Source organism: Acanthaster planci, linkage group LG01 (genome assembly GCF_054643075.1).
Source record: "Acanthaster planci isolate LZ-2023a linkage group LG01, COTS_SCS, whole genome shotgun sequence".
In the NCBI taxonomy this organism is placed as follows: domain Eukaryota; kingdom Metazoa; phylum Echinodermata; class Asteroidea; order Valvatida; family Acanthasteridae; genus Acanthaster; species Acanthaster planci.
The window spans coordinates 26,234,665-26,258,386 of NC_141777.1; the positions used below are offsets into that span (position 1 = coordinate 26,234,665).

Consider the following 23,722-nt stretch of genomic DNA (forward strand, 5'->3'; position numbering starts at 1 on the left):
TTTACACAATCTCACCATTTTGGGGGCCAAACAATCTCTTTTTTCAAAAGATACTGTGGGGGCACTTCTAATGCTAATGAGCTGGTCAGAAATTCTCACTTGAATTAGTGGTCTGCACCCTTAGTCATGTGACAGCGACGGTAGTCAGAATTTTTGGGTCTGAAAACCAGACTACAAATTCCGTGCAAGAAGCCAAGAAGCGCATTTACCGTAAACAACAAGTGATGGGGACCGCACGTAGATTCACGCGGATCGGGGATTAATGGTGCTCGTGGTAGATTTGAACTTGAAGTGATTGTAGGCCTACCAGTTTGTTATAGCCTCTGAAATTACGTCAGAATTTACTGATTATTTCATAGAAAGTCCTGTCAACATGGCAGGCGAATGTGAGTGGTGTTTACGGCGTTGCGGCAGTCAAAGTAGAAAGTATGCTGTGATTCCTCTTCCATCGGGCACCGAGGTAAAAAAAAGGAAGAAAGAACAGGATGTATCATGGAGGATGGATGTAACGAAGCATAGTCAAAGTGTACATTTTGCTGTGAACCGATCTTACTTTTTTTCTGTTATAGGACCGGCCTTGCGCGAAATTTGTATAGTGCCCTTATTTTGAATTAGACCAACACCATAGACAGATAGACTAGCACTACGAGTACGAGAACTCAAAGTCACCCCTCTGTCATACTCTGTATGACGGAGTGGTGACTTTGAGTTCTTGTAGTAAGTCTATACACTACAGGCCTAGGCCTAGTAAACCAAATTCCCATGTTATTCCAATTCCCAAAAAAACATGTTGAATGACCAACATTATGAAGTGGCTGAGTGTTTGTGTTTGTTTACACAGTGTAACGTCCAATACGGTATAGTCGCCAGGTCCCTAATTTTGCCACCTGTTAAAGTCTGATTGGTTTTTACAGTAGGCCTAAGTGGCGAAATGCAGGACCTGCCGACTATAGATGGATGTCACATTAGCGCCATCTGTGCATATCTGCATCAAAACCGATGCTCTCTGTGTTAAACTTCGTCGCGCGCACCCGCGGAGTCAACACAGTACATGCAGTATCCGGTTCGTAAGTGTGATACTACTTCAGTTTAAACCACGCCCACTGCACAACGTTAGTTCGCGGTAAATTGCCATTGTTTTTTCTTGTGATTTCACACGTCGAGTCATTCTGAAAGTCTCTTCAACAAAACTTTCAATCGTCTGATCGTATTAAGAATTGAAGCTGACACATACAGCCTCGTTTTCAAATGCAGAAGTGCGCAAATTGATGCTAAAAGCGTCGTATTGGGATCCCTCTATACCGTTGTGGACGTTAGTCAGGTCAGCACATTGTAGGCCCTACTTACACTGCTGGGTTTCGAACCACAATGATGTGATGTGACTGAAGGTATTCTTCTTGATTTTTTCTCTCTTTCACAAAATGCCACAACAGCATGCCATATTATTGTCAGGTTGTAAATCCAATCCTGCATCTAACTCGGGGTTATTTTCTTTTTATGATTTGTGGCCTTGGATGATAATTTTTAAAAAGTGAAATTTGGACAACATTGTTCAGCACGGATCAAGACAAATACTTAAGATTTGTTACAGTAGTTACAAAAATACACACTCATAAAATCAGCAACAAAAATCACCGTGCATGTTCAGTGCCATGCCAGTAACAAAGAACGAAACCCTTTTTGGAACTAGTTCACAGTCAGAATATATCCATTGCCTTAAACGCTGAACAATGCTGGAGTTGAAGTTGTCCTTTTTTTAGTACGCTGTTCTTGAATGAGGTTGAAAAAAGTTTTTTGATACCTAAACGAAATTTTAAGCATTGGCCTTTTTCTGCAGGTGACCTTAGGACGGGGGCAAGATGTTTCGGTGATGCTTCTGTCAAAGAAGAATCCACTAATGTTGTCAAGAAAACATGTCATCTTTAAAGAGACATCGAGGGGACAGTGGTCGGTCATCGATAATAAGGTATCTGGACAAATCGGCTGACGAGAATGCTGTCACTGGTTACTTGCAGTGGATCTCACCAATGGCAGAAAGCACTGTGAACAACCATTGTACAGAGCCACTGTTCTGCCACAGTCATTCTGTGTAAAACCCAACATAGTGATTTCCGCCATTAAAGGGGGCCATCTGGAATGTCCAGTGAAAACTCGCTGGATTTGTCCATTTGGAAGGGTGTACATTTTAGTCCATGGGTGAGGAAGGGGATTGTGAAATTCTGCAATGTGTTGACCTTGAAAATTTGAGGAGGGGGGGCTAGTTTTTGCCCTTTTTCTAACATTATTGGGAATTTTATTGGTGATTTGCATTTTCCTGTTAGTTTCTGGGATGTTATTTTCCCCCTTTTCTGCCCTTTGGTCTTTTTGACCTAAACGAATGTACAGAAGGGTGAAGGGGAGGGATAATCCTATGGCTAATTTCCAAAATGCGCGCAACGAAGTCAAGCTTCTCTTGTGATCTACTAACAAATTTCTCCAGTATGTGAAGCTTGGAAGTTTGAATGCCCAACATTCTTTTCTGGCAGTCTTTCCCCAAGGGCAAATGGGGCAAGGGCAAATTTTAGAAATGAAAATTGTGCTTAGCTATTTTTGTGTGTGTGTGTCTCTAACAACAGAGTCTCAATGGTGTCCAAGTTAACTCATCAAGAATAAAGGCCCTGGATCCCAATCCTCTCAAAAACGGAGACCTTGTACAACTTGGAGTGTCTGCAGATGGGGAGGACCAAGCGGAGTTTGTCTTCACAGTGACTCATGAAAACCTTAGTCCGGAGGAAGCTTCGCAAATCCTGGATTCCTACAATGCACAAAGGAACAGGCCAGCAGCAGGAAGAACAGATAGTCGGAAGGAGAGCCAGGAGTCACAGCGATTGGTCAGCAAAAGAACGATTGAAAGTGGGGACGGCCTGGACCAGGGTAGGACAGACCAAGAGGAGAAAAAGAGGAAAGTGGAATCTTATCAGGCAACCAACACAGACAGGACAGAAGATCCGGGCCCCTCCTCAGGGTTACCCTCAGCCAAGAGAACTAAATTGTCTGCCGCTAGTGAAGAGGGATTGTCAGCAAGGCTCATCGAGGAGAGGAGACAGGCCGAGAGGAAAGCCGCAGAGGCTGAGGAGCAGTACCGGGAGCTGAGCCGGATGCTGGCTGAGCAGCAGTCAGCCAGGGAACTCTTGGAAAAGCAGCTCAAGCAGAAGGAGCAAGACATCAGTCGGGCCCTGGAGTCGGAGAAGGAAGAGCTGGAGAGCAAAAAGAAGCAGCTTCAGGAGGAGATGGAGAAGGCCGTCAATCAGCAAGTCCAGCAGAAGGAGCAGGTGCTCCAGCAGGAGCTGCAGAAGCAACAGGACGCTCTGGCCGAGGAGAAGCTTGCCCTGGAGAAGAAGCTGAAGGACGAGTGGGAGAAGCGGATGCTGGAGCAGGAGAAGCAGCTCCGGGCGGTCCAGATGCAGATGAAGTCTACCCTTGAGGCCCAGGTCCAGGAGAAAGAGGCCGTCATGATGGAGCAGCTGAAGTCTCAGCGGGAGGAGCTTCTCAAGGAGAAGGCACGAGTGGAGAACAGCCTCCTGGAGGAATGGAGCAAAAAGCTGGAGGAGAAGGATAAAACACTCGGCCAATTACAAGAGGAACTAAGGACCACCCTTGAGGAGGAGATCAAGAGAAAAGAAGAAATGATGCTGGAGCAACTGCAGACACAGCGCGAAGCCCTTCAGGTATTAAAGGTTATCACTGTTCTTTATGCTCAACACCGATATTTGCATTGCTTTCATGTATGTGGTGGTACAGCTCAGCGGGATAGAATGAAAGTCACAAGACAGCACAAACATTGTATTTCGGGGGGGGGAGGTTAGATGTGTGTCGCTGCCATATATTTCACTTCTCCTACATGTATGTTCTTTTCTGAGAGTTTCCAAAATGTAGATAATTTCAATATGTAGCAAGTACTTCATAAGCAAATCTAATAGCAGGGAGGGGAATTGTTCAAGAGCAGCATCCCTGGTGTTTGTTTTGACTAAGATCAAAGTTTTTGCCATTCGAAATGGAAGTAACTATGCCATCAGCTGTGCGCTAGCTCAGTCGCAACAAAATACTTGTCATCTCCCACCTCTTCAAGTTCTCTTTTTCTTTTTTTCATTTTTTTTTGTAGAATGAGAAGGCCAAAGTGGAACTGAGCCTGCAGAAGGAGCTGGAACGGAAGCTGGAGGAGAAAGACAAGGACCTGCAGGCTGGGCTGGAGAGGGAGAAGGCCAAACTGGAGGAGATCATCGCCAACAAAGAGAGGGAATACTCTGAGCTGCAGACAGAGGTCAGTGTGTGTGAGCAGATCTTGTGGGGGAGCGTTGTTCCGGTAGATTGGCTGCTGATTATCAAGTCAAACAGTTCTGGAGCTCTGAATGCGGCCCTGTTGAAAGCAGAAAGTTATGCCAGATTCTCCTCAATTGATGCATATCTTGTGTGTATTTATCACCAGATATGTAGTTGTCCTAATGTAGAGCCCATCAATGGCAAATTATGTATATTAACTATTGTGCCATCTACCTACTCCTAAACCCCATAATTAGAAGTTGGTTTTGTTAAACTCATATCAATTCATCAACACAAACCATCTTTTGAAAAATCGCAGATTACAGATGTATACATGAAGGATTGCTGTTTGCTGAGCCAAATAAGGACTACTAAAAATACCAAGTATTTGAGTACAATAGAAATCTAAAAATTCAACATTTATACTAAATTTCAAAATTATTACAATATATGTCAATACTATTGAGTTAATTTTTTACGGTCTCACGGTCACAGGTTCCCAAGGAAAAATATAAACACTCTGAGTAGCAGTTAAGATTGTCGTGACTGCTATGTTTGCATTTGCAGCTGACGGCAAGTCGACTTGAAAAGGAAGACCAAGAGGTTTGTATTCAGAAGGCCAAAGAGGAGGCTCTACAGAACATCACCGATGTCATGGAGAATGAGCTACAGTGTAGCATCTGCTCAGAGCTCTTCATCAAGGTATATTACACATACTTGATAGCAGAGCTTATATTTCAACAAACAGTCCACTAGATCACTGGACTGTCTACTAGACCACTGGGCTGTCTACTAGACCACTGGGCTGTCTATCGGGCCAGAAAGAATTTGAACGGATAAACTCATACATTCCAATAAACAGGAATAACCTAAAATTTGATTTGGCTGTACACTTATCTTATTACCAGAAACTAAGGAAGTCGTGCAGGCATGCATAGATGCACCTTAGTTTAAATATGGAAATTCAAAGTAAAATGCCATCACTGTGTCTGGCGCACCTCTTGTTCCTGAAAATGGACACCTCAGATCTGGCCAGAGGGTTCTGTCAATGTAAGAAACATGATAGAAAGGGTCTATGTCATTTTATCGTTAAAGCCTGGTTTCCATATGGACGTAAGAATTGCAGAGACCAACACAATCAAGACGCAAACTGCAACTCAGACATATGGAAACATGTTAAACGGAAGTGTCACCAATAATCCAGACATATGTAAACCAGCCCCAGACAGATGTTCAAAATTGAGCCTGGTTCAACTTTGCCGACTGTCTGCGTTGAGTCGCTGAGTAGACCTATAAAAACACACACACTGGCATGACGGGCAAACAACGATGTTTCTCTCGCTTAGTACCACTCATTTTGTCCATTTTCTCCTTATTACTAACATATGCAGCTCCAATTGTCAACAAAATAGCTGACCATAAACAAATCACAACAAACCAGAGTATGAGTTTGGCTTCAAGGGGTGGGAACGCCACCCAAAAAGGGCATTTTATGTGAAATTTTTCCGAGTTTCGCATGCCATTGTGCTAATGTCTTGGTGGAATGACATCATGAAGCATCTATTCCACGACTATCTACGTTTTGACCGGGCTTTACTTACTTGTCAGTCTAGCTTGTAAGGAAAAAATTATTAGAGTTGGGGTGGGGGCACTGTTGGCAGAAGGCACACTCTAAAAACCCCAGTTATGTTCACATCTGGGTGAACACATCTTGGCACATGCTTGCATACAGTTCATGAACATGGCTAATGGTGACGTGCAAGTTAGGTCACAACTGCCGCCATCAGTTCTGAGAAAGTGCTATAATTTAACACTTGCAAGTAGGCTTTGCAACACTCTCAACATTGTCCTCATAGAGGTCATGGTCTAGCCAGCTCCTGTCTTTCGCGGATTTGTATTTGGTTTTTGTTTTTTTCACACAGGCCACCACGCTGAACTGTTCCCACTCCTTCTGCCAATTCTGCATCGACACCTGGATGAAACGTAAGCGGGAGTGCCCCGTCTGCCGCGCCCAGATCACCGCCCGCAACCACTCCATTGTGCTGGACAACTACATTGACAAGATGGTGGAGCGGCTGAGTGAGGAGATGAAGCAGCGGCGCAGTGACATTGTCCAAGAGAGAAAGAGTGAGCTTATGACCCTAACAAATGAATCTGGTGCCTCTGTCACCTGATTATCACAATGTGGACAAATTTCCAAATAATATGAAGGTGTTGGTAAAGTACGCCAGGTGAGCATGGACGTTTGAACATTCGTCAGGGTGCCATGGCCATCTATGAGAAATGCAACTGTCAGTGATGTTGTCGTCATTCATAATATAGTCACACTTTCGTAGTGTCATTTTTATGTGCTTGATATTGCCAAACCAACCAGACCTGGTCTAGCGAATCTGAATCAGGCGTAAATGAGCAATATTTTCAGAACAGGAGAAAGCTTCCAAAGTGAAATTTCCCCTGAGAGTTTTTTTTTCCCCTTTTTTTCCCCAAACTTTAGCATTGTGTAGTTTGGTTTTGGAATATCTGATTTAATAAACATTGTAGTGCTGTATCATAAATGCTGCGTTCTTGGAAAACTGATTTTATTCATCCAAAAACAGTTGTAATGTGTGAATAATGTTGTGGTGTAAATGCGGCGTCGATTGCCCCCAAGAAGTTTAGTATGAAAACTCTTTGACAAATCAGCATTTGATTATTTTAAAAGGGGCAAAAGCCCACTACAGTCCTGTCTTTCTCACCAGCCGCCAGCGCCAATCCCAGACCCTTGTCCCCAGTGCCCATTGAGATCTCCTCGGAGTTTGACAGTGAAGAGGTTAACCACAGTGAAATCGACCACAGCGAGGAGGTAGGGGACAGCGACGAAGAGGAGGAGGACGATGATGACGATTACGCTTATGGCATCCGCGAGAGGGAGCGTTGCTTTGCTTGTGGTAAGCCAGTTTTAAGAACGGTAGTTCGCTTTTCAGCTGAGTTTGTAAAGAGGAAGTATTCCGTGGCTGGAAAAGATTTGATAGTTAACTCCTTGCTGACAGTACTATTTTGGGCCAAAAAACATGGCTTTTGAAAAAGGCAAGGTACATGTTGTACTAGGAAATGTTGCTGCATTTTTCACAAAGCTGAAAATGGGGCTTAAAATGGAAATTTACCATTTTTGGAAGAATCAGATGGAGAGAGGTTGAAAACATTTCACCCAATGAAAGAAGGAAGTCTTGTTTGGCTACTACCGCACCATTGTGTGAGGATTAGTGCATACCACACATACAGTCTATTCACCATGCAGCTGCTGGTTCAGTGGGCCTGCTGATTGACAACGGCCTCCATTCAGGGCATACCACAGCCCAGCAGTCAAAATAATCCTGCCGTGAAGGGGTTAATAAGTGTTTGTTTTAATACAAATATCAAAGTGTGTTGTTAAATGTATCCCAGAATACTTAAAGCCCCAAACAGTGTTCTTTAAGAGTGAAATTTCCTACTTTCTTTGCTTATTTCACTCTTCAAGGAGAAGACAATGCAGATGTGTAGCCTCAATTCTAAACTCGGTACAACGTGTTTTGTGTTAATTTACCCTGGTGGTTTGTTGTTATATTTGACCCCTTTTCACTGAACATGGCATGGTTGTTTGAACCATGTATTTTGCATTTGAGACAAGATTTGTGAGAGAAGATGGCCAGAAATTGGCCGTCAGTCTCACTGGCTTATCCCAGCATAAAATGTGTCAGGCATTTTTGTAATTGGCAAAGTGCGTTTTGCATTAGGCCGTTAGTGAACACCTCCACTTGAACTAGTTTATCAAGAAATACTTTTAAAACCCCAATTATAGAATCTAGGGAGAATGCAAGAAAAGCACTGTTCAAATGATGATGGTTTACACGTCAATCCTCCATGGATTAATTATTTTTGTAAGAAACCAAATTACCCCCTAGAGGGCCGTGGAGACCATAAATAATTCAAAAGAACTCATTTTTTTCGTAAGGCAAAAGTACAGAAAGAAACATATCACTGGCAGTCATTGTACAATTCCAGTGTCATATGTAGTCATAAGTTTTGTTATCAGAATTACAAAGTTGGTTGCAGAAACTGAAACTTTTGGCTTTTTCTTTTATGATACAGGAAGGAGGGGTCACTGGGCACGCTGGTGTCCATACCGATGATGACTTTGAAACAAGATGAAGAAAATTCCACCCTATGAGCTATTGGGTTCCACAGAGACGGAGTCAGGAGTGATGATTCTTTGAAGGGCAGTGGATGTTTAGTCTCTTGACAACCTCCCAACTGCCTTCAAAAGTATTTTAGAACAATTTGAAGAACATCAAGGGTTCCTTTTTAATGTTGGATACCAGCCAAACCACTGGAGAGCTTTGGTGCTTTTATTTCAGCCACTTTCAGCTAATGATAAAATTCTGCGCAATTAAGACTTCCAAGCCGCATTTTAGTGTAACAGCTATAACTTGGAAGCCAGGCTCCAGGTACAAATAAGCCTTGTGTATATTTATACTAAACTTGTCCTGGTGGCATGTCCCTGGATCTCTGTCAATCTCTGCTGGAATTACACAGCTACAACTGCAATCCAAACACGTATCTGTTGGAAACTGATGTAGCCACTAGCTGGAGGCTTCCATTGACAAATGGTACTCATATAAAAATGAATGTATAAAATGTACAGAATGGAAAAATTAACAGATGTTGTATTCACAACGATGAGGACGTCCAGCAGTCCAACCGATAAATCCTCTGCCACAATTTATATGGACATGAACAACTACTCTCCTTTCTTTACATTGTACGAGTTGGAAACTGCATTTATATTTGTGGAAATACAGATATACAGTTGAACGTCAATACAAAGAGCACAAGGTTCCTGTTATAACAAGGAAAGTATCAGGTTTCCAAGTCTTTGTTTTTCATTGCTTCCCACTCCTGATAATGCATGGTTCCTGTTACAAGAAGGTAATTTGTAAAGTCTCAAGGGTCTCTTATTAACGAGGTCAACAACTGTATTGTATTGCTACTTTTTGCCAATTCTGTAATGATACCTATTGATGGCACTGTCAAAGTTTGGAGGCACTGTGCTTTATAAAGTAGTTTACACTCAGAAGTGATTTATACTTCATTTGCCAAATTATGTTTCTGTGGAAGGGAGATTACTTAGTAATGAAATTGAATACACTAAATTTCCAATCATTTGTGTTGCTATTCCCCAGGTTTTGAAATTATGGTTTGCTGGTGCAACGGTAGATCGGGGGGGCGTCCAAACGCATGTGAAAGGCCCCAAAGTGTAGCTATTTGGCTGTAAAAGGTTACATGTCGAAATGTCCAAATTGTTTGTGTTTGGCCCCCGACAAGTTTGCCCCTCTCCACACCCCCCCCTCCAAAATTGGTTCCTGACCCGTCCTTGTACTGGTGGTGACTGTGTTACTGTAGACATGCAGGTAGTTACTGCCGTCCAGAAAATCACCAAAGATATTAAGAGGCCAGGCCAGTTCTCAATGTTCATTTTACAAGCTGTGTAATGCATTGAGGCATTGGAGAGTGGATAGGGGGCGCAGTTCACAACTGTCAAACAATTGCTCCAAAATTGAAGTGCTGCATGTGTCTATAGCTGTCATGCCCAAATTGACATCTTTTGTGAATTTAATCGAATTCAGCAACGTTCAGCATGAGTGTATATAAAATTTTGAAGCAAAAGAGAGTGTTTGGTATCCGCTCTGAGTGGGAAGAAAAGAGGGTGTTTTAAAGGATCCAGGAAATGAATTTTTCTGAGAATCACTTTTTGTAAATCTCTGTACTCTCCTTCCATGTATGAAGACTGTTTGACATCTTTGTTGAGTTACGTGAACTGAACGATGCCCTTTTCAAACATTAAAAATTGACCACTTTTGCTTTGATGTAATTCCAGGAAGACATGGTTCAGGTTGCATGTTTTCATGTTCAAATTGTGAATTTGCTATCTGGGAACATTTCTGTGAAAAGGATTTTTCCTGGATTAATTCCAAAGAACATGAAATCTGCCATAGCAGTGGTTAAAAAAATCTCAAAATTTTCTGTGCACAAATCAGTGCAACATTGAGATTCAGCGCCTTGGATGACATCATAGTTCTGCTCATGAATATGCAAATGCATTAACATAAAAACCAAAAAGAACAAAATATCGGTTAAAATTGCCAACAAAAATTTTAAAATCAGGTTAATTGAAACCCAAAGATGCAATTTCAAGGGGTTTTAGTAAAATTTATAAACATTTTACTTGAACATATTTACATTTCCTGGTTCCTTTAAAAAATCTTGACAGTCCTTTGGTACAAACTCGCAGCACAGGCATGGAAGTTTGACGCAGGGCACGCTGAGTATGCACAACAAATTTTTTCTGGCATGTATGGTCTTCGCGTGCACGCTGAAAGCGTGCAAGAACCCTGTTGAAAAGCTTCATACAAGCCTGTCTTTCTTTCGCCAGTGAGGATGCACTTCAACTCAGGGCGGATAGCCAAATATTTGACATATACCAGCATTCTATACAGCTAATGGTCTACTTGAATTTTTCAGGGCATGTAGTCCCACTGAAGGTACAGGTCACAAGCAATTGCATTACTGAATCATTTGAAATCCTCCTAGAACTTGCTGATGGCTGTAAATGCAAAGGCATTAAAAGGGAAGAATTCAAACATGCTTGCTATTTCCTTGTCTTTTGGTATCATCTTTCCTTGTACAGTTTCCTATCAAATAAACCATTTTCAGTGTACATAACTTTTTGACACAATTCTTCTGTAACTTTCTATTCTTCAATGTAAAAATATTCAATTTTTCATTCCCATATGGTTAAATGCACTGAAAAGTGCACTTTTTTAAACACTTAAAATTATCCATGATTTCCTAAACAACTGAGGGCGCTTGTACTGTGATGTCATCCAGGGAAGACATAGGGCGTTTACGGTACAAGTGGCTCAGGCTTAGCCTTCACTGGCTCCAGCCTTTTGAGGAGACTCCGACCATGCCAACTGAAACCAGTGAAGCCAAAGACTTAGCCGAAGCCATCCCAATGTTCAGTGCATAGGTGTTTGTTAAAATTGTGAACCCAGAATTACTCGCTTAAACATGTCCAAGAACGGGATTGATACTTGCTTATTGCTATGCACATGAACGAGTAAGCAAAAATAAAATACAGTCCAGCAAAATCTACAAAACTGCAGGACTTTTTGTGTACAACATTGAAGCTTTATTCCTGGGATGACATCATAGTTTTGCTCATGAATATGGAAATACTCATTTGGATAAAAAAACAGAAAGGCAGTAAGAAAACCTTTGAAACAGTGAAACAAAATTTGAAAATAAGGTTAACTGAGGCATAAAGGTGCATTTTGAAGGTCAGAACAAATTGACTGCACCAACCCTTAAAACAAATCTCTCAAGAACACAAATGTGCATTGCATGAGTAAGATCTTGATTAGTTTATCCTGAGAAAAATTCCTCTGAAAGACAAATGTCAAGTATATTTCCCTTAACCAAATCACCTCTTCCTACATTCTCGTATCAGCGCACAGCCCCACAAACATCACTAAAACTGTTACCCCCATACCTTGCAACACCCACTACATATTATCCACATATGCCGCTTACCACAGAGGCTAATTTTTGTTTTAGTTGGAGGCCCCAGTTACATGAGTAACGCACATTGCTGAATTTATTTTATAATTTATATTGCATTATATAAGTACAAAATAGCCTCAGCAACTTAACTTGAAAATGCATGGGCCACCGCCTTCAGTTTAATTACACTCTTGTATAAATACAAATAAGTGCCAAAGCTTTTCCTTTCTCAAATCAATTCAAATATATATAAGCACAGCTTGTCAGTGGTACATAAACTGTACAAACATTGTCAGAAATGCATTTATAAATCCTACTGATAATTGGAAGTATGAAAAGTCTGTTTCCCCAAAATGAGTTGTGGGGAGAGGATTAACCAGACATTGACCGTTCCATGCACCTCAAGCATCAGTGATTACACTGTCTCTTGACATTGGTCAGGTCAGATTATTACATTGCCATTGGGTAAAATCAATATACCATAGTGTGAAAAGTGGTGCTCTTTCAATGTTAGTGAATATAGTATCACAGAATATATAACTTCCAAAGATTTGAACCCACAAACTCTCACCTCCAACTGCAATGTGTAGAACACGGTTAAACCCCTGCTATCTGATGTTTTTAATCCCTGACATAATTTTCTTTTTTTATAAGTCATCTTTTAAACTTCCATAAAACTCATAAACCTTGGAAGCTGTCTGTAACATCAGGCATAAGCCGCCAGTAAATGGTTTAGGCTCATGGCCATCATTCGTACAGTTTCCAAGGCAACAAGTAAACAACAATAACACAATAATAAAAGGGATAAAAGTCTTGATATCAGAAACAATAAAAGAACTAGTTTGCACTGATTTTTGAACAACCAAATCCACTTTCACCTATCTACCTTGAGCAGAAGCACCCCCTCATCAGTTGAAAAGAGCCATGTTGGTCAGGAGCGTTCATTTTGCTGGTAGCAACGCAACCATAACGCATGCATTTCATAGTAGCTTGTGAACAGCGAAGTGCAGTTCCTTCTAAAGAAATCTCAGTTGCTTGGAAAATGGCACTCTCCCATGGTCCAGCCCGGGGCTCATACGTGTTGCATTTTCAGTCACAGGCTAACTCTTTAAACATCTTCCTTGGAGACCCGTCATCCTCAGAATCTTATCTCACTACCTTCTTGTCGTCAGTCTGGAGGTTCTTGTTGGAAACAGAACAGTCTGAGGTTAGATCATCTACAGATTATTTCTTTGCGAACCTAGAATATGAGCAAATTCTACAACAGAACACTTAACCACGTATCAATAAATGGAACAAATCCTGGTTCATACTTCTTCACCATATCACTATGTTTCATTATTAAAAGACCCCATTCAGATAAATAGACGTAATTAAAAAATAAGTTACTTGAGATTTGTTTCTTACAAAAATATCACACATATATCCAGTATTTTTCCTACCTTTAAGACTTGGATTAAATCATCAACGGACGGCCTATCTGGAGGCATTTTACTGCAGTGTATGAAAACAGTGTTGCCATGGCAATCTATGACAAGATCTCCACCCATCTACAGCACGGAAAATATATCAACATTGGAAATTCAAATTCCATTGTAAATTTCACTATTATTTGAATGACTGAATGGATCAGTACTAACTGCCCTGTAAATGCTGATCACACAAGTCAATGACCTTCCAATGTTAACATTTTGCTACACAAAAAAACTTTGCAGTAACAAAAAGCAGAATTTGCACCACTTAGGCAAAGAAGCCACTCTCCACTTTCAAAACATCCAGTGCTTCACTGAGTCAAGACATGATGTAACACTGCAGCCCTGGGGTCTACATGGAGAACATGGACACCTCTGTAATCTGAAGAAATCCTGGTTTAATTTTTTTTATAATTCTACAATTGATTTATGGAGCAATAAGGTATACTCCCAAAGTGAAAACTCAGGAAACATTTGCCCAAATGAGATTTCTCAGAGTGATGGGGCAATATGGTGTGACCGAGACTAGAGTCTGACTTGTGGGTGTTGAAACTCCCACTAGTTCCCACTCCTTACCTACTGAATCTATTTATCCTAATTTTCTTTTCGTTTTTTAAAGAATACCTGGTGTGGGTCGTCCTCCACATTCTCCAACTTGGAGGGAAGTATCCTACCAGATGCTTTCATTTCGGCGTAGTACGTTATGGTCCCTGTGTTCCACACTTTGGATATGGAGCGGCCAAGACCCATGGCAGAGTAGATCTGCAGTAGACATGATAACATACCTTTACAACAAATCCAACACCGAACCTAAAATCAAACCAAACAGTGGCACAGCCTTACATGTTCTAGCATGAGAGACAGTGCCTGTGTTTACCTCCACTGTCAGAAAGAAAAGTTTAGTACTCTCTGAGGAATCCGACATTTGAGCAATGAAACATGCAGATACACAGCATATACTCATGAACATCATGTTTAACTAGGGAACGACTGCATCACATTGCATTCTCATCTGGATTTGCATTCTCAAATGGATTAAGAACTTTCACAGATGCCCTACGAGCCCTGAGCTGGACCGAGAGGGTGCAATTTTCTAAGCAACGAAGGCTCCTTTGGTGGGAACCGCACTTTGCTGGTTTACGAACGACTATGAAATGCACGTATTACAGTCGCATTGCTACCAACAAAATGAACACTCCCCACCAACATGGCTTCTTTCAACCCATGAGGGGGCACTTCAGCTCAAGGTGGATAAGTTCTACTTCTCAAGGAGTATTTGGGAACTTTGTCTTAAATCCATCACTATGCAGGTAACCAATGAAATATATTTTATTAAACATTCAAGAGGCATCACTCTCCATGTAAAATAATTACGAGTGGGTTCTATCTTCCTCAGTTCTACAGAGTCCTCCCAAGCAACCCAGTGAAACTTCATTGCTACTACAAGGGTCAAGTTGAAGGGCTTAGAGGCAAGTTCCTTCACCTTGCGATCCTCGTCCACAACCATGTCAAATTGGCAGCCCGTTATCCCTAGCCACTGTAAAGCGCCCTCCTGTGAGCCAAATGAGACCACCAGGATGTGGCCTCCCCAGCGAGCAACCTCGGGGGCATGCTGCTGGAGCTGGGCCACGTGGTCGCGTCACGGTAGTCAGGCAAAGTGGCGCAGCAAGACCACGATGACGTGCCCTTTAGCTAAGTAATTCCTGATTGTACTCGGTCTGTGTAAATCAAGGGGAAAAGGCATCTAGCCAGCCAAGTCAGAAAACTGTATAATACAATCACAGCGAGAAATTAACAAACAAAACCTGTTCATCACAAATAACCCTTGTCCAGTTTTGCAAATGTGGACATTCAATATCTGAGGAGATAAAAGCCTTGAATTGCTCAATTCAAAGTCTATCTGCACTTAGCTGAGTTCACATCGAAACAACCAACAGTGCATCACTGACAAGATTCGTCTAGTTTTGCAGGTTCAGACTTTCAGTCTATCTAACGAGGTAAATACCTTGAGTTTTGATGATGCAAAGTCTACACTGCAAAGTTTGAGTCTGGGAAACCAACCTGCCTGTTCTTGCATCTTTAAGCTCAATGTCACATGGTCCTGGAGAGCCAACGGACAAAGTAGACTGGGCTTTGTCCTTGGTCAGCTTGGATTCAGTGTTCTTGAGGAAAGCATTCCAATCACTCTGCACAGTAAAACACGGAGAAGACTGATGAATGAAGGTGTAACCTGCGAGTCATGCAGGTTGGATCTAACTGCCTCGCATCTTTTGATTCCGTCATCTTGTTACCCTGACTGGACTTAAGCAACATTGCCAAAACCAGAGGGGGTCCCCGAGCAGTACATTTCAGATCACACAGTCTTGGATTTGCTGTACCACCAAGGAGAGGGCATTATGTTTGCCTCTGTTCCCACGATATAATACTCTCCCATACACCAAGCACAGGCACTTGTACCACCGAGGACAATAGACTGACCACCGAGGACAATAGACTGACCATTGAGGACAACAGACGGACCACCGAGGACAGAGAAACTCTTGTGTTCCTTTTTGTGTTCTGTCCTCTGTGGTAAAGCAAAACCTGTCCAAGATTACAATCCACAATGTCTACTGCTCTGATTTCTATCAATAACTCACAAGTACAGGACTTCAGCAAGGACCTAGAAAATCCACTTCAGATAAGTGTCATTTCTTGATTAAGTGCCAATGCCATTGAAGTTGAATCAATTTGAACAAATGAATATTCAATAGCAAAAAAAATTCGTAAAAGCACACACAAAATTAAAATACAAAAAGCATGAAGAAAAAGTAATCTTTGGCCTTTTGTTTGCTGTATATATTCAGTTACATGTATGTGTACCATTGAGTTTATGCATAACATCTTGAAATATGTTGGAAGAAAATAAAATGCAAGCAAATACTAGCCAGACGCTAGTTCTTTCACATTTTACTGATACCTCTAAGTCATCAAGTTCTTCCATTGCATTCTGAACATCTTCATATCTGTAGAGATGTCCCAACACATCATCGAAGGCCTTCCTTGTGACGACCCCCAACCTTGAACAGGTTGCAAGAAAATCTTGACTTGAGACAATCTGATATGACTGATAGATTTAAGGCAAGTCAAATGGGTGAAGTGGTAGCTTGAATCCTGACTAGCACCAGCACACTTCATTCTTTAATGCAACAAGAGATACTGACAAACACTGCCTAAAGAACTCAGTGTCCAACCGTTAAAAGTAGCCTGGCAGTCCATCAAGTTTTGCTCGTCTCTCACCAAGTTTAAAAAGCAGCCGCCATGCTTCAGGGTGCATTCGCGCGGTTATTCCTATTAACACGAGTAGGATACTCATTACACTCGGGTGCAGGAGTACACTCCCCCTCTAGCAAGAGTTTACTCTCACTGACCCACGGGTCATACTCCAGCCATTCGAACGCTCAGGAGTATATTCGTGTTAACACGAGTAGCTCGCTTGAACGCACTCTTAAAGTCTGGCCGCCATGTTTAAAATTGTAAGTACAGTGGAACACCGCTATAACGAACACGACGGGGTCCACGCTAAATGTTCGGTACAGCGGTCATTCGGTATAGCTAAATTAACTGCCGAACGTTTCATTGCCATGTTGAATAGCGCCCTCTCTTGTCTAACTGAAGTGCACCCTCTTGTGATACTATGATTCGCTGTTTTTGTGATGTTTTGCCGTTGCATTCACGTTTGAGGTTTTTAGAAATGTATCTGTTAATTATTTTTGTTTTTTCACGAAATCTTGAGTTACAAAATTGATTTTCAATTTATCCTAAAAGTCGTGAAGCTACCGCTCAGGATTGATCTCTGTGGCAAATCTCGGTTGATTTGCAACTGCATAATGTTCGGTAGGTTTTGTGCACAAAATATTGGGAGCCAAGGACGATGTTCAGTACAGCCGAATGTTTGGTATAGCGGCGTTCGGTATAGCAGCGTTCCACTGTACTACATTTACATTCTGGAATCCTTCATATTACATAAGAATGTCTTGATGAAAAAAGCTGTCTATGAATGTGTAAAATTGCTTGCTGTATGCCCAGAAATGCTAAAGACCTGAACCAAAAAAAAGGGGGAGAATGTCCTTATAAAGTGGGTCCTAAACCACATGCTAATACTTTGCTCTGTCTCTACTTCCATTTCCATGTTTAGAACTTACTTATGAAATTTAGAGCTTGGGGAGAATTGAAGCTGGCCAGCTTCATTGACAGAAAACTACTCAACGAAAAACCTGGGATTTCAGAGAATACTTTGCTCTGGGGCCGACTGTAATCTGGATACCCAAATGAACATGACCACTCAGCCAGTTTCCGGTTCCACTGCTCAGTTTGGCAGGCCCTGTGAAGCCTGTCAAAGCACATTTGTACAATACACCTAAACAGTTTCCCTTTAATTTTGATACTCAATAACCAAACTGCTCCATTTGCTTACTGTAAGTTGGAGTTAGTCTGCCTGTTCTATGTAGGCACATAGGGGTCGTTTGCAGCAGCCTGAGGTGCCTTTACATAACTTCAGTACTTAACAGTGCAGTAAAAGTAATTCTATCCAATTTACCTTATCATTATTTATCATCATAGTTAGGATGTCCAACTAACAACTAGGCTTTTGGTTGCAACGAATGTCTCGTACAAAGACCATAAACTCATTTGAAGTCTTTTGACTTTCCTCCAATTTAACATGGTCCCATTAAACATACAAAGTTTACTGACCTAGATTACCATACCTCAAAAAAGCATCACAGTAAAACCCTATGCTTGCACCCAGTGCACACACATGCGTTGATGCAAATGCCTGGAGTGAATCTGTTAACACAAGCAGAACATATGAGGTTATAAAGAAATGTCAAGGAAACAGTACTGTATCGGTCTATATTACTCAAACAATAATAAAAACAATCAAAATTACAATAAAACAAGAGTAAACGAAGGCACAGATTCTATATCAACTGCTGGTCCCTGATTTTACAAAGCTCCATAACCCACTGCAGTGACGTGCATGTGTCACTTCTTGGGAGTAAGCCATTTTCGAGTTAAATTTGAATAAATTCTGGCACACTGAGTTATCAGATTGCACTTTAATATAACAATTTGAATTCCCAAGACTAAAGACACTGTTGCTACACCTCGTGATTCAGGGCAAGGTTTTGCTTAGCGACCACCATCTCTGGAATGGACTGGTTCCTTTGTGCCCTTCTTTTCCATTTAGAACAGTGTATTGTTGCAAGGCGTCTCTTATGTAAGGAATAGTATGGAGAATTACACATGCATGGGCTCGCAGTCATGGCAGTGAGCAGTTTAGGCCTGGGTAAACAGGAACGAGCCGTCGCATCTGAACTCCTGGTGCAGTATTTGCATAATGTCAGGTCACGGTTTAGGGGTCACAAACTTGACTCCATAATGATTCGAGCTGTCAACGTTAATGTGCAAGAACATATGAAGTTCAAAAATTAGCTGGAAATTTCTCGAAAAGTAGGAGGTAAGATTACGTAGTGAAGAATTGATTTAGAAGCGGAGAGGGTATGGCATACATCAGGCAACTCCAATCGTGAAAATGCTTTCATTTCGAAGCGCTTGAAAAAGTCAATAAAAATTTGGTACATGGCATGTGGGTGTAGGGGACGCGTAGCGTTCTGTAGGCCACAATAATGGGGCTGTTACACCCCAACTATAGCCTGTCCCAACTAGAGTAGAGTGCTACAGTTGGGCCGGCCCAACTACAGCAGAGAGGTCCTGTATGTATGCATGATGTGCCCAGCATGTGCCAAAGTCATACATATTGTTTACAAATGTCATGTCACTGGTCATAGGGCTAGATGAACAGATGAAGTGCCACATTTTAGATGAATCGTGTCAAGTGAGAGACATTGACTTGGATAATGTTGAGACATTTCCCACAGACTTTGGTCAACAATAGTTGGCCAGCCCATGGTCAGGCCTACATCATGATCAGGATGATCACGCTAGTATAGATCATGGAGGAATAGATCTGCTGCTGGACGAAGGCCTGCGTGTTATACCTTGTGCTTGTTGTTTGGCGGATGTGAGAAGTCCAGTAAGTTTCTCCGTCAGATCATGCAAAACATTTACTGCCAGAGATTCGGGAGAACCTCCTTCCTTCTTTTTGCTTGCCATTTGCTCCCATTCAGCTCGGCATGGTGAGCGACATTCTCACGGAATGGCTTGCATACCCCCGCCCTCTTGTGACGAAATTAATCATGTATTCGTGCACGCAACCCTAGAGGGCGGGCCGACAGGTGCACACCGGAAAGTTTGTTCCCTCCAAGCGAATTTTGAAAGTGATGGGCCGTGATTGATAAAATCGCAAAATACGGAATGTTGTCCCCACTTAAGTATGTCTAGGTCGCTGTGCACACTGTTGAAATTTGAGACAAAATCTTTATTTTCACATAATCTTTTCCTATTTCCGGTTGGCAATCTCAAGGAGCTGTCATTAATATTCAGTTTTCAAGAACTCATCCGTCTGCAAACCGCCGCTTAAAAAAAAATCAAATTCATTAACCCTAATATTCAATGATACATTCTTGAAAAAGTTGTCTTATCGGTCAAAAACAGTCAAATGACCCCTATGTGTGTGTACTGTGGCAAATCAAGTGGAAGGAATGTCTGATTGTCTGTGACTGTTACAAGCAAAAGAGGGTTAAACACGCTGTGAATTGAACTGCACAATTTCAACTGAATACATTATGAAGCTACATTTTACATATTCAAACAGACGGTTTTTATAGAAGCGAATAAACTATAAAAAAAGCACGAATTACAATGCAAAAGCATGGAGTTATCTTTTTTTTTACACAGAGGCAAAAATTTAATGTCACAGAATTGTCCCATTTATTTATCAAAGCAAATTTATTTACATTCCATTATTAAGGCACTGTCCTTATCAGTTATACAAATCTTTAAAAATTGTGAAGATAATGAACAAATATGAACAGAATGCACTTTGGAGTGTGTACAATGATATTGCGATGAACTCACTCAAATAATAATGCCTTCAACTGAAATAAAATTCTTCTTTAACCACTTCTTGAAATAAACCACAAAAAGCCACTGAATACTCACTGAATGGTAAATGTGTACAAAGCAGGATGCAGCATAAACTGACAATATGCAGGCTCATGATTTTGACAAGATTTAGCAACCCAAAAAGAAAAAAAAAAACCACTGCCCAACCCCCCACGAAACAACCACAAAATATTTGATGGCAGCATTGGGAATCCAGGCGGAACCTTCCTTAAAAGCTGTCGTACACTCAAGAGCTGACAGCTCACTTGTACCAAAACCAACATCAACCACCTGCGCTAATGGCAAACTTGTCTCAAGTTCCCGGTCCATGCTTTTGGCTATAACTTATAAGCCAACAACTTCTGAGAGTATTCTTGCAGAACCCCAGCTTTTTACCCAGAACGTCTGCATGCCATGTTCAGCAAAAATATTACAGGCATAAACAACTATGCAAATAAAGCTGACGCAAATGCTTGTACTTAAACAGCCATGACAAGAATGTAGGCAAACTCAAAAGACAGTAAGAGACTAAACTTGGATTAATAATACTACATACATACAGCTCAGTGGAAACAATCAGGTTATATTTTCTTTGCACGAACCTATCGCCACAGCAGGAAGTCTACACCTGATTCATGAGGTGGATGAAGAGATTTGAATTGTAAAGAGGAAGGGACTTATTCTAGATTTTAAAAAAGCTGTAAGTCTTAAACTATTTCTTTCATTACATTTTGGGCGTTTTACATTCCCAGTTATTTCAGCTGGTGAAGGTACACCTAAGGTAATAAAGGACATGAAAAATGGAGTAACAGCAAAGGCTGTTAAACAAAAGTAATTTGACATGAGTAATTAAGGATAAATAAAAAGCTGTAAGCTCACTTCACTGTGATTTCTGAGTGAAAGTATTATTTTTAGGTGATGCTCCTAAATAAAGCCACGTACAAAACGAAAAAAGGATGAAAGGAATAGTCACTGGACACTTAAGCTGTAGGAACAACTGGCCTCTCCTCTGAACAGCTGAAATGAATTGCTATAATTCAGTTCTTCCATGGGAATCTCTGTCGGTCTCAAGGGCTGAAAATGACATGTGACCAACAACTGGGTATTTGGCCATGTACACCTCCCTGAAGACCTCATCCAGAGAGGCTAATTCCTCTTCCAAGAGGCCAGTCTGTCGGAAAGAAAACAAGACGCCTCTGCTTGTCATACTGACATGCTAAGTGAGAAATGGCCGACCTTGGAAGTTGGAAGCAGCAAGATAATGTCTGGATACAACTGGAAACATGTCAAAGTTAGCAGGGGAAACATTGAGGCCTTCAATTAAAAAACATTTTTACACTAGTTTTAAAAGGTGAACACACAAGGTGTCAAGACAATGTCCACATATGGAACTCTGTCCCCACCTGGACCCCACGTCAATTCAAACCACAAGCCCAATTTTTGTCTATTTATAAGATTCACACCTTAAAATGTGACATCAACGCAGACAGATCCGTGCTCCCAAACATAAACTGCATTTGCATATAAATGACCTTGAAAGAAGTAAAAATGTCTTACAACATCCGAAGTTAAGTCTTGAGGGTCCAGTGACATCTTGGCCACTGCTCTTGTGCAGTCCTTGCCAGCCAACACATTGTATATGGCACCTTTTCCATAATAACCTGAGAAGAAAACCGACAGGCAAAAATCCTGAAAGAAACTTTCTGGTTGTGGCTCCCAGGAATAGGATTATCATTCCAGCACAAACAGCACCCAAAGAAAAATTTTAAATACTTCAAAGAAAATAGGGCTTATCTTTTTCTACCCATCGGTACAGAAAGAACTGCAGCCCTACTTGGTACTTCCTTGAGAACTTTCTGGCAATGTTAAGAATACACTTACGTTTTCCAGATGTAACATCAAAGACAACACCTTTTACAGCCATGTAAATGGGCCGACCTTCCTGGGATAAAATAAATCAAATAATGCACATTTCAGTCAACCATAACTTGCAATGGTAGCAGCTGAGCAGCTAGGAGTCTGACTTGTTTAAACAATTTTTTAAAAGGCATTCACATTTTGAGTATCCAAACCAAAAATGTCATCACTCACAAAAGCAAAAGTGCAGAACATGAACGAGTTCTTGGGGCTTGGGGCATGCCCAACCTTGTCAGAATGAAACACTTCATGAGAATAAGAACTTGGGCAAGCAGTTTGGTATCTTAAAATTGAGTTGAAAATATGAATGAAGAAATCACAGTTAGACCATAGTAACCGGAAATAAGGAGAGGATGGGGAGAATAACCACGGTGATACACTGTAAGGGTAATCATCATAAATAAAAAAGGGGGAAAAATGGTAACAACTCAGGTCTCACAATCTTGATAAACTATTGAAGTGCACTTTTTTACATTCAATTTTGTTTGCGAACCAAAGTTTCTGAAGTTGGCACTGGACAAAGTTGGTGCTGTTGAGAGAGAACATAAATTATATCATACCTCACATACTCAGTAAAGACAGGGGTTCATCGTCCGCCGATGACCCCTGGGTTCTACAGGTCTTCGGGCATGTTTGTACATTTAAGCTACTTTGTTATAGCCACGGACGTGTATAATAAAATCTGGACTCTCAATGCCCTTAATCAGCTTATAGAGTCATTGAATCCACTCGCAGCCATTTTACCGAGCCGAATACAAAGCTTTCCTGGTAATGCCCGCCTTTGTTCTTCCTGACGTCAATAGTAGGGAGCCAACCCACACCTTTGTATTCGGCTCGGTAAAATGGCCGCTGGTTGGCTTCTTTTTCATACAAAGGCGTTGCAAGTCCAGGTTTTTTTTATATACGTCCGTGGTTATAGCATGCTGTGTAGTCAACATAAGACAACTGATATGACTGGTAAGCAAAGATCGTATACGCGGCACTATACGATCTTTGCTGGTAAGTTACATCATGGAGGAAGGCGGGGATGGGGGTCTTACAAATGATCCATCATAAAATGACAGTTCTTCATCAGTGAAAGCACGCATCGGTCTTTCTTGGAAATTTAAGTTCAAATCTTTGTCATCATCTTTGTCTTTCTCTGACGATGATGAAAGCGGAAAAATCATGCAAACTAACAAACAATACAGAATGATGAAAGATGGTAGTAAATTCGACAAATTCTGCAGTTCCATACTGAAGAAAAAATACGCAGAATGCAATGTAGGCCTGCTGCAAAAGTACGTGTACACGCCGCGCTGATTGTGCAGTGCATGCTAGTTGCCGTGTACGAGTTTTGAGATTTGGGTACGAGTGAAGAAGTGCCTCCATTGTATTTCTAATATTAAGAATGACGCCCAGGTGCCTGA

The 23,722-nt window shown here is 41.3% G+C and overlaps 3 protein-coding genes across 6 annotated transcripts; 1 reads left to right on the top strand and 2 right to left on the bottom strand.

The window, feature by feature from the left end:
- The first annotated feature begins 193 nt into the window (after positions 1-193).
- On the top strand, positions 194-10,966 carry rnf8 (ring finger protein 8). Of its 3 annotated transcripts, XM_022227410.2 has the most exons (9): positions 194-460; positions 1,255-1,388; positions 1,838-1,966; positions 2,616-3,707; positions 4,142-4,300; positions 4,867-5,001; positions 6,222-6,426; positions 7,038-7,226; positions 8,407-10,966. In XM_022227410.2, exons 3-9 carry the CDS (start codon positions 1,871-1,873, stop codon positions 8,445-8,447), a joined length of 1,917 nt encoding a protein of 638 aa, XP_022083102.2. In that variant the 5' UTR covers positions 194-460; positions 1,255-1,388; positions 1,838-1,870; the 3' UTR covers positions 8,448-10,966. The 3 variants fall into 3 exon arrangements, with proteins under 3 accessions (XP_022083102.2, XP_022083100.2, XP_022083101.2); XM_022227408.2 differs by lacking the exon at positions 1,255-1,388; XM_022227409.2 differs by lacking the exons at positions 194-460; positions 1,255-1,388 and adding an exon at positions 971-1,063.
- A 72-nt stretch (positions 10,967-11,038) lies between these two features.
- Positions 11,039-19,580, bottom strand: LOC110975181 (peroxiredoxin-like 2C). The gene is made up of 8 exons (XM_087140025.1): positions 19,391-19,580; positions 18,098-18,176; positions 16,309-16,408; positions 15,411-15,535; positions 14,833-15,067; positions 13,974-14,111; positions 13,320-13,427; positions 11,039-13,059 (listed from the first exon to the last, which is right to left on the bottom strand). The coding sequence occupies exons 1-8, from the start codon at positions 19,503-19,505 to the stop codon at positions 13,024-13,026; spliced, it is 936 nt and encodes a 311-aa protein (XP_086996151.1). The 5' UTR covers positions 19,506-19,580; the 3' UTR covers positions 11,039-13,023.
- Positions 19,581-20,221: 641 nt separating this feature from the next.
- On the bottom strand, positions 20,222-23,699 carry nenf (neudesin neurotrophic factor). Of its 2 annotated transcripts, none has more exons than XM_087147962.1 (4): positions 23,493-23,699; positions 22,278-22,338; positions 21,954-22,057; positions 20,222-21,567 (listed from the first exon to the last, which is right to left on the bottom strand). In XM_087147962.1, exons 1-4 carry the CDS (start codon positions 23,682-23,684, stop codon positions 21,427-21,429), a joined length of 498 nt encoding a protein of 165 aa, XP_087004088.1. In that variant the 5' UTR covers positions 23,685-23,699; the 3' UTR covers positions 20,222-21,426. The 2 variants fall into 2 exon arrangements, with proteins under 2 accessions (XP_087004088.1, XP_022083121.1); XM_022227429.2 differs by having other exon boundaries at positions 23,354-23,633.
- Positions 23,700-23,722: the final 23 nt, after the last annotated feature.

Coding starts and splice junctions, on each gene's coding strand:
- rnf8 (XM_022227408.2), top strand. CDS start 374: ATGGCAGGCGAATGTGAGTGGTGTTTACGGCGTTGCGGCAGTCAAAGT. Junction 1,967..2,615: donor GGTCGGTCATCGATAATAAG/GTATCTGGACAA, acceptor CTCTAACAACAG/AGTCTCAATGGTGTCCAAGT. Junction 3,708..4,141: donor CACAGCGCGAAGCCCTTCAG/GTATTAAAGGTT, acceptor TTTTTTTTGTAG/AATGAGAAGGCCAAAGTGGA.
- nenf (XM_022227429.2), bottom strand. CDS start 23,548: ATGGAACTGCAGAATTTGTCGAATTTACTACCATCTTTCATCATTCTG. Junction 22,058..22,277: donor TGATGTTACATCTGGAAAAC/GTAAGTGTATTC, acceptor TTTTCTTCTCAG/GTTATTATGGAAAAGGTGCC. Junction 21,568..21,953: donor AAGACTTAACTTCGGATGTT/GTAAGACATTTT, acceptor TCTTTCCGACAG/ACTGGCCTCTTGGAAGAGGA.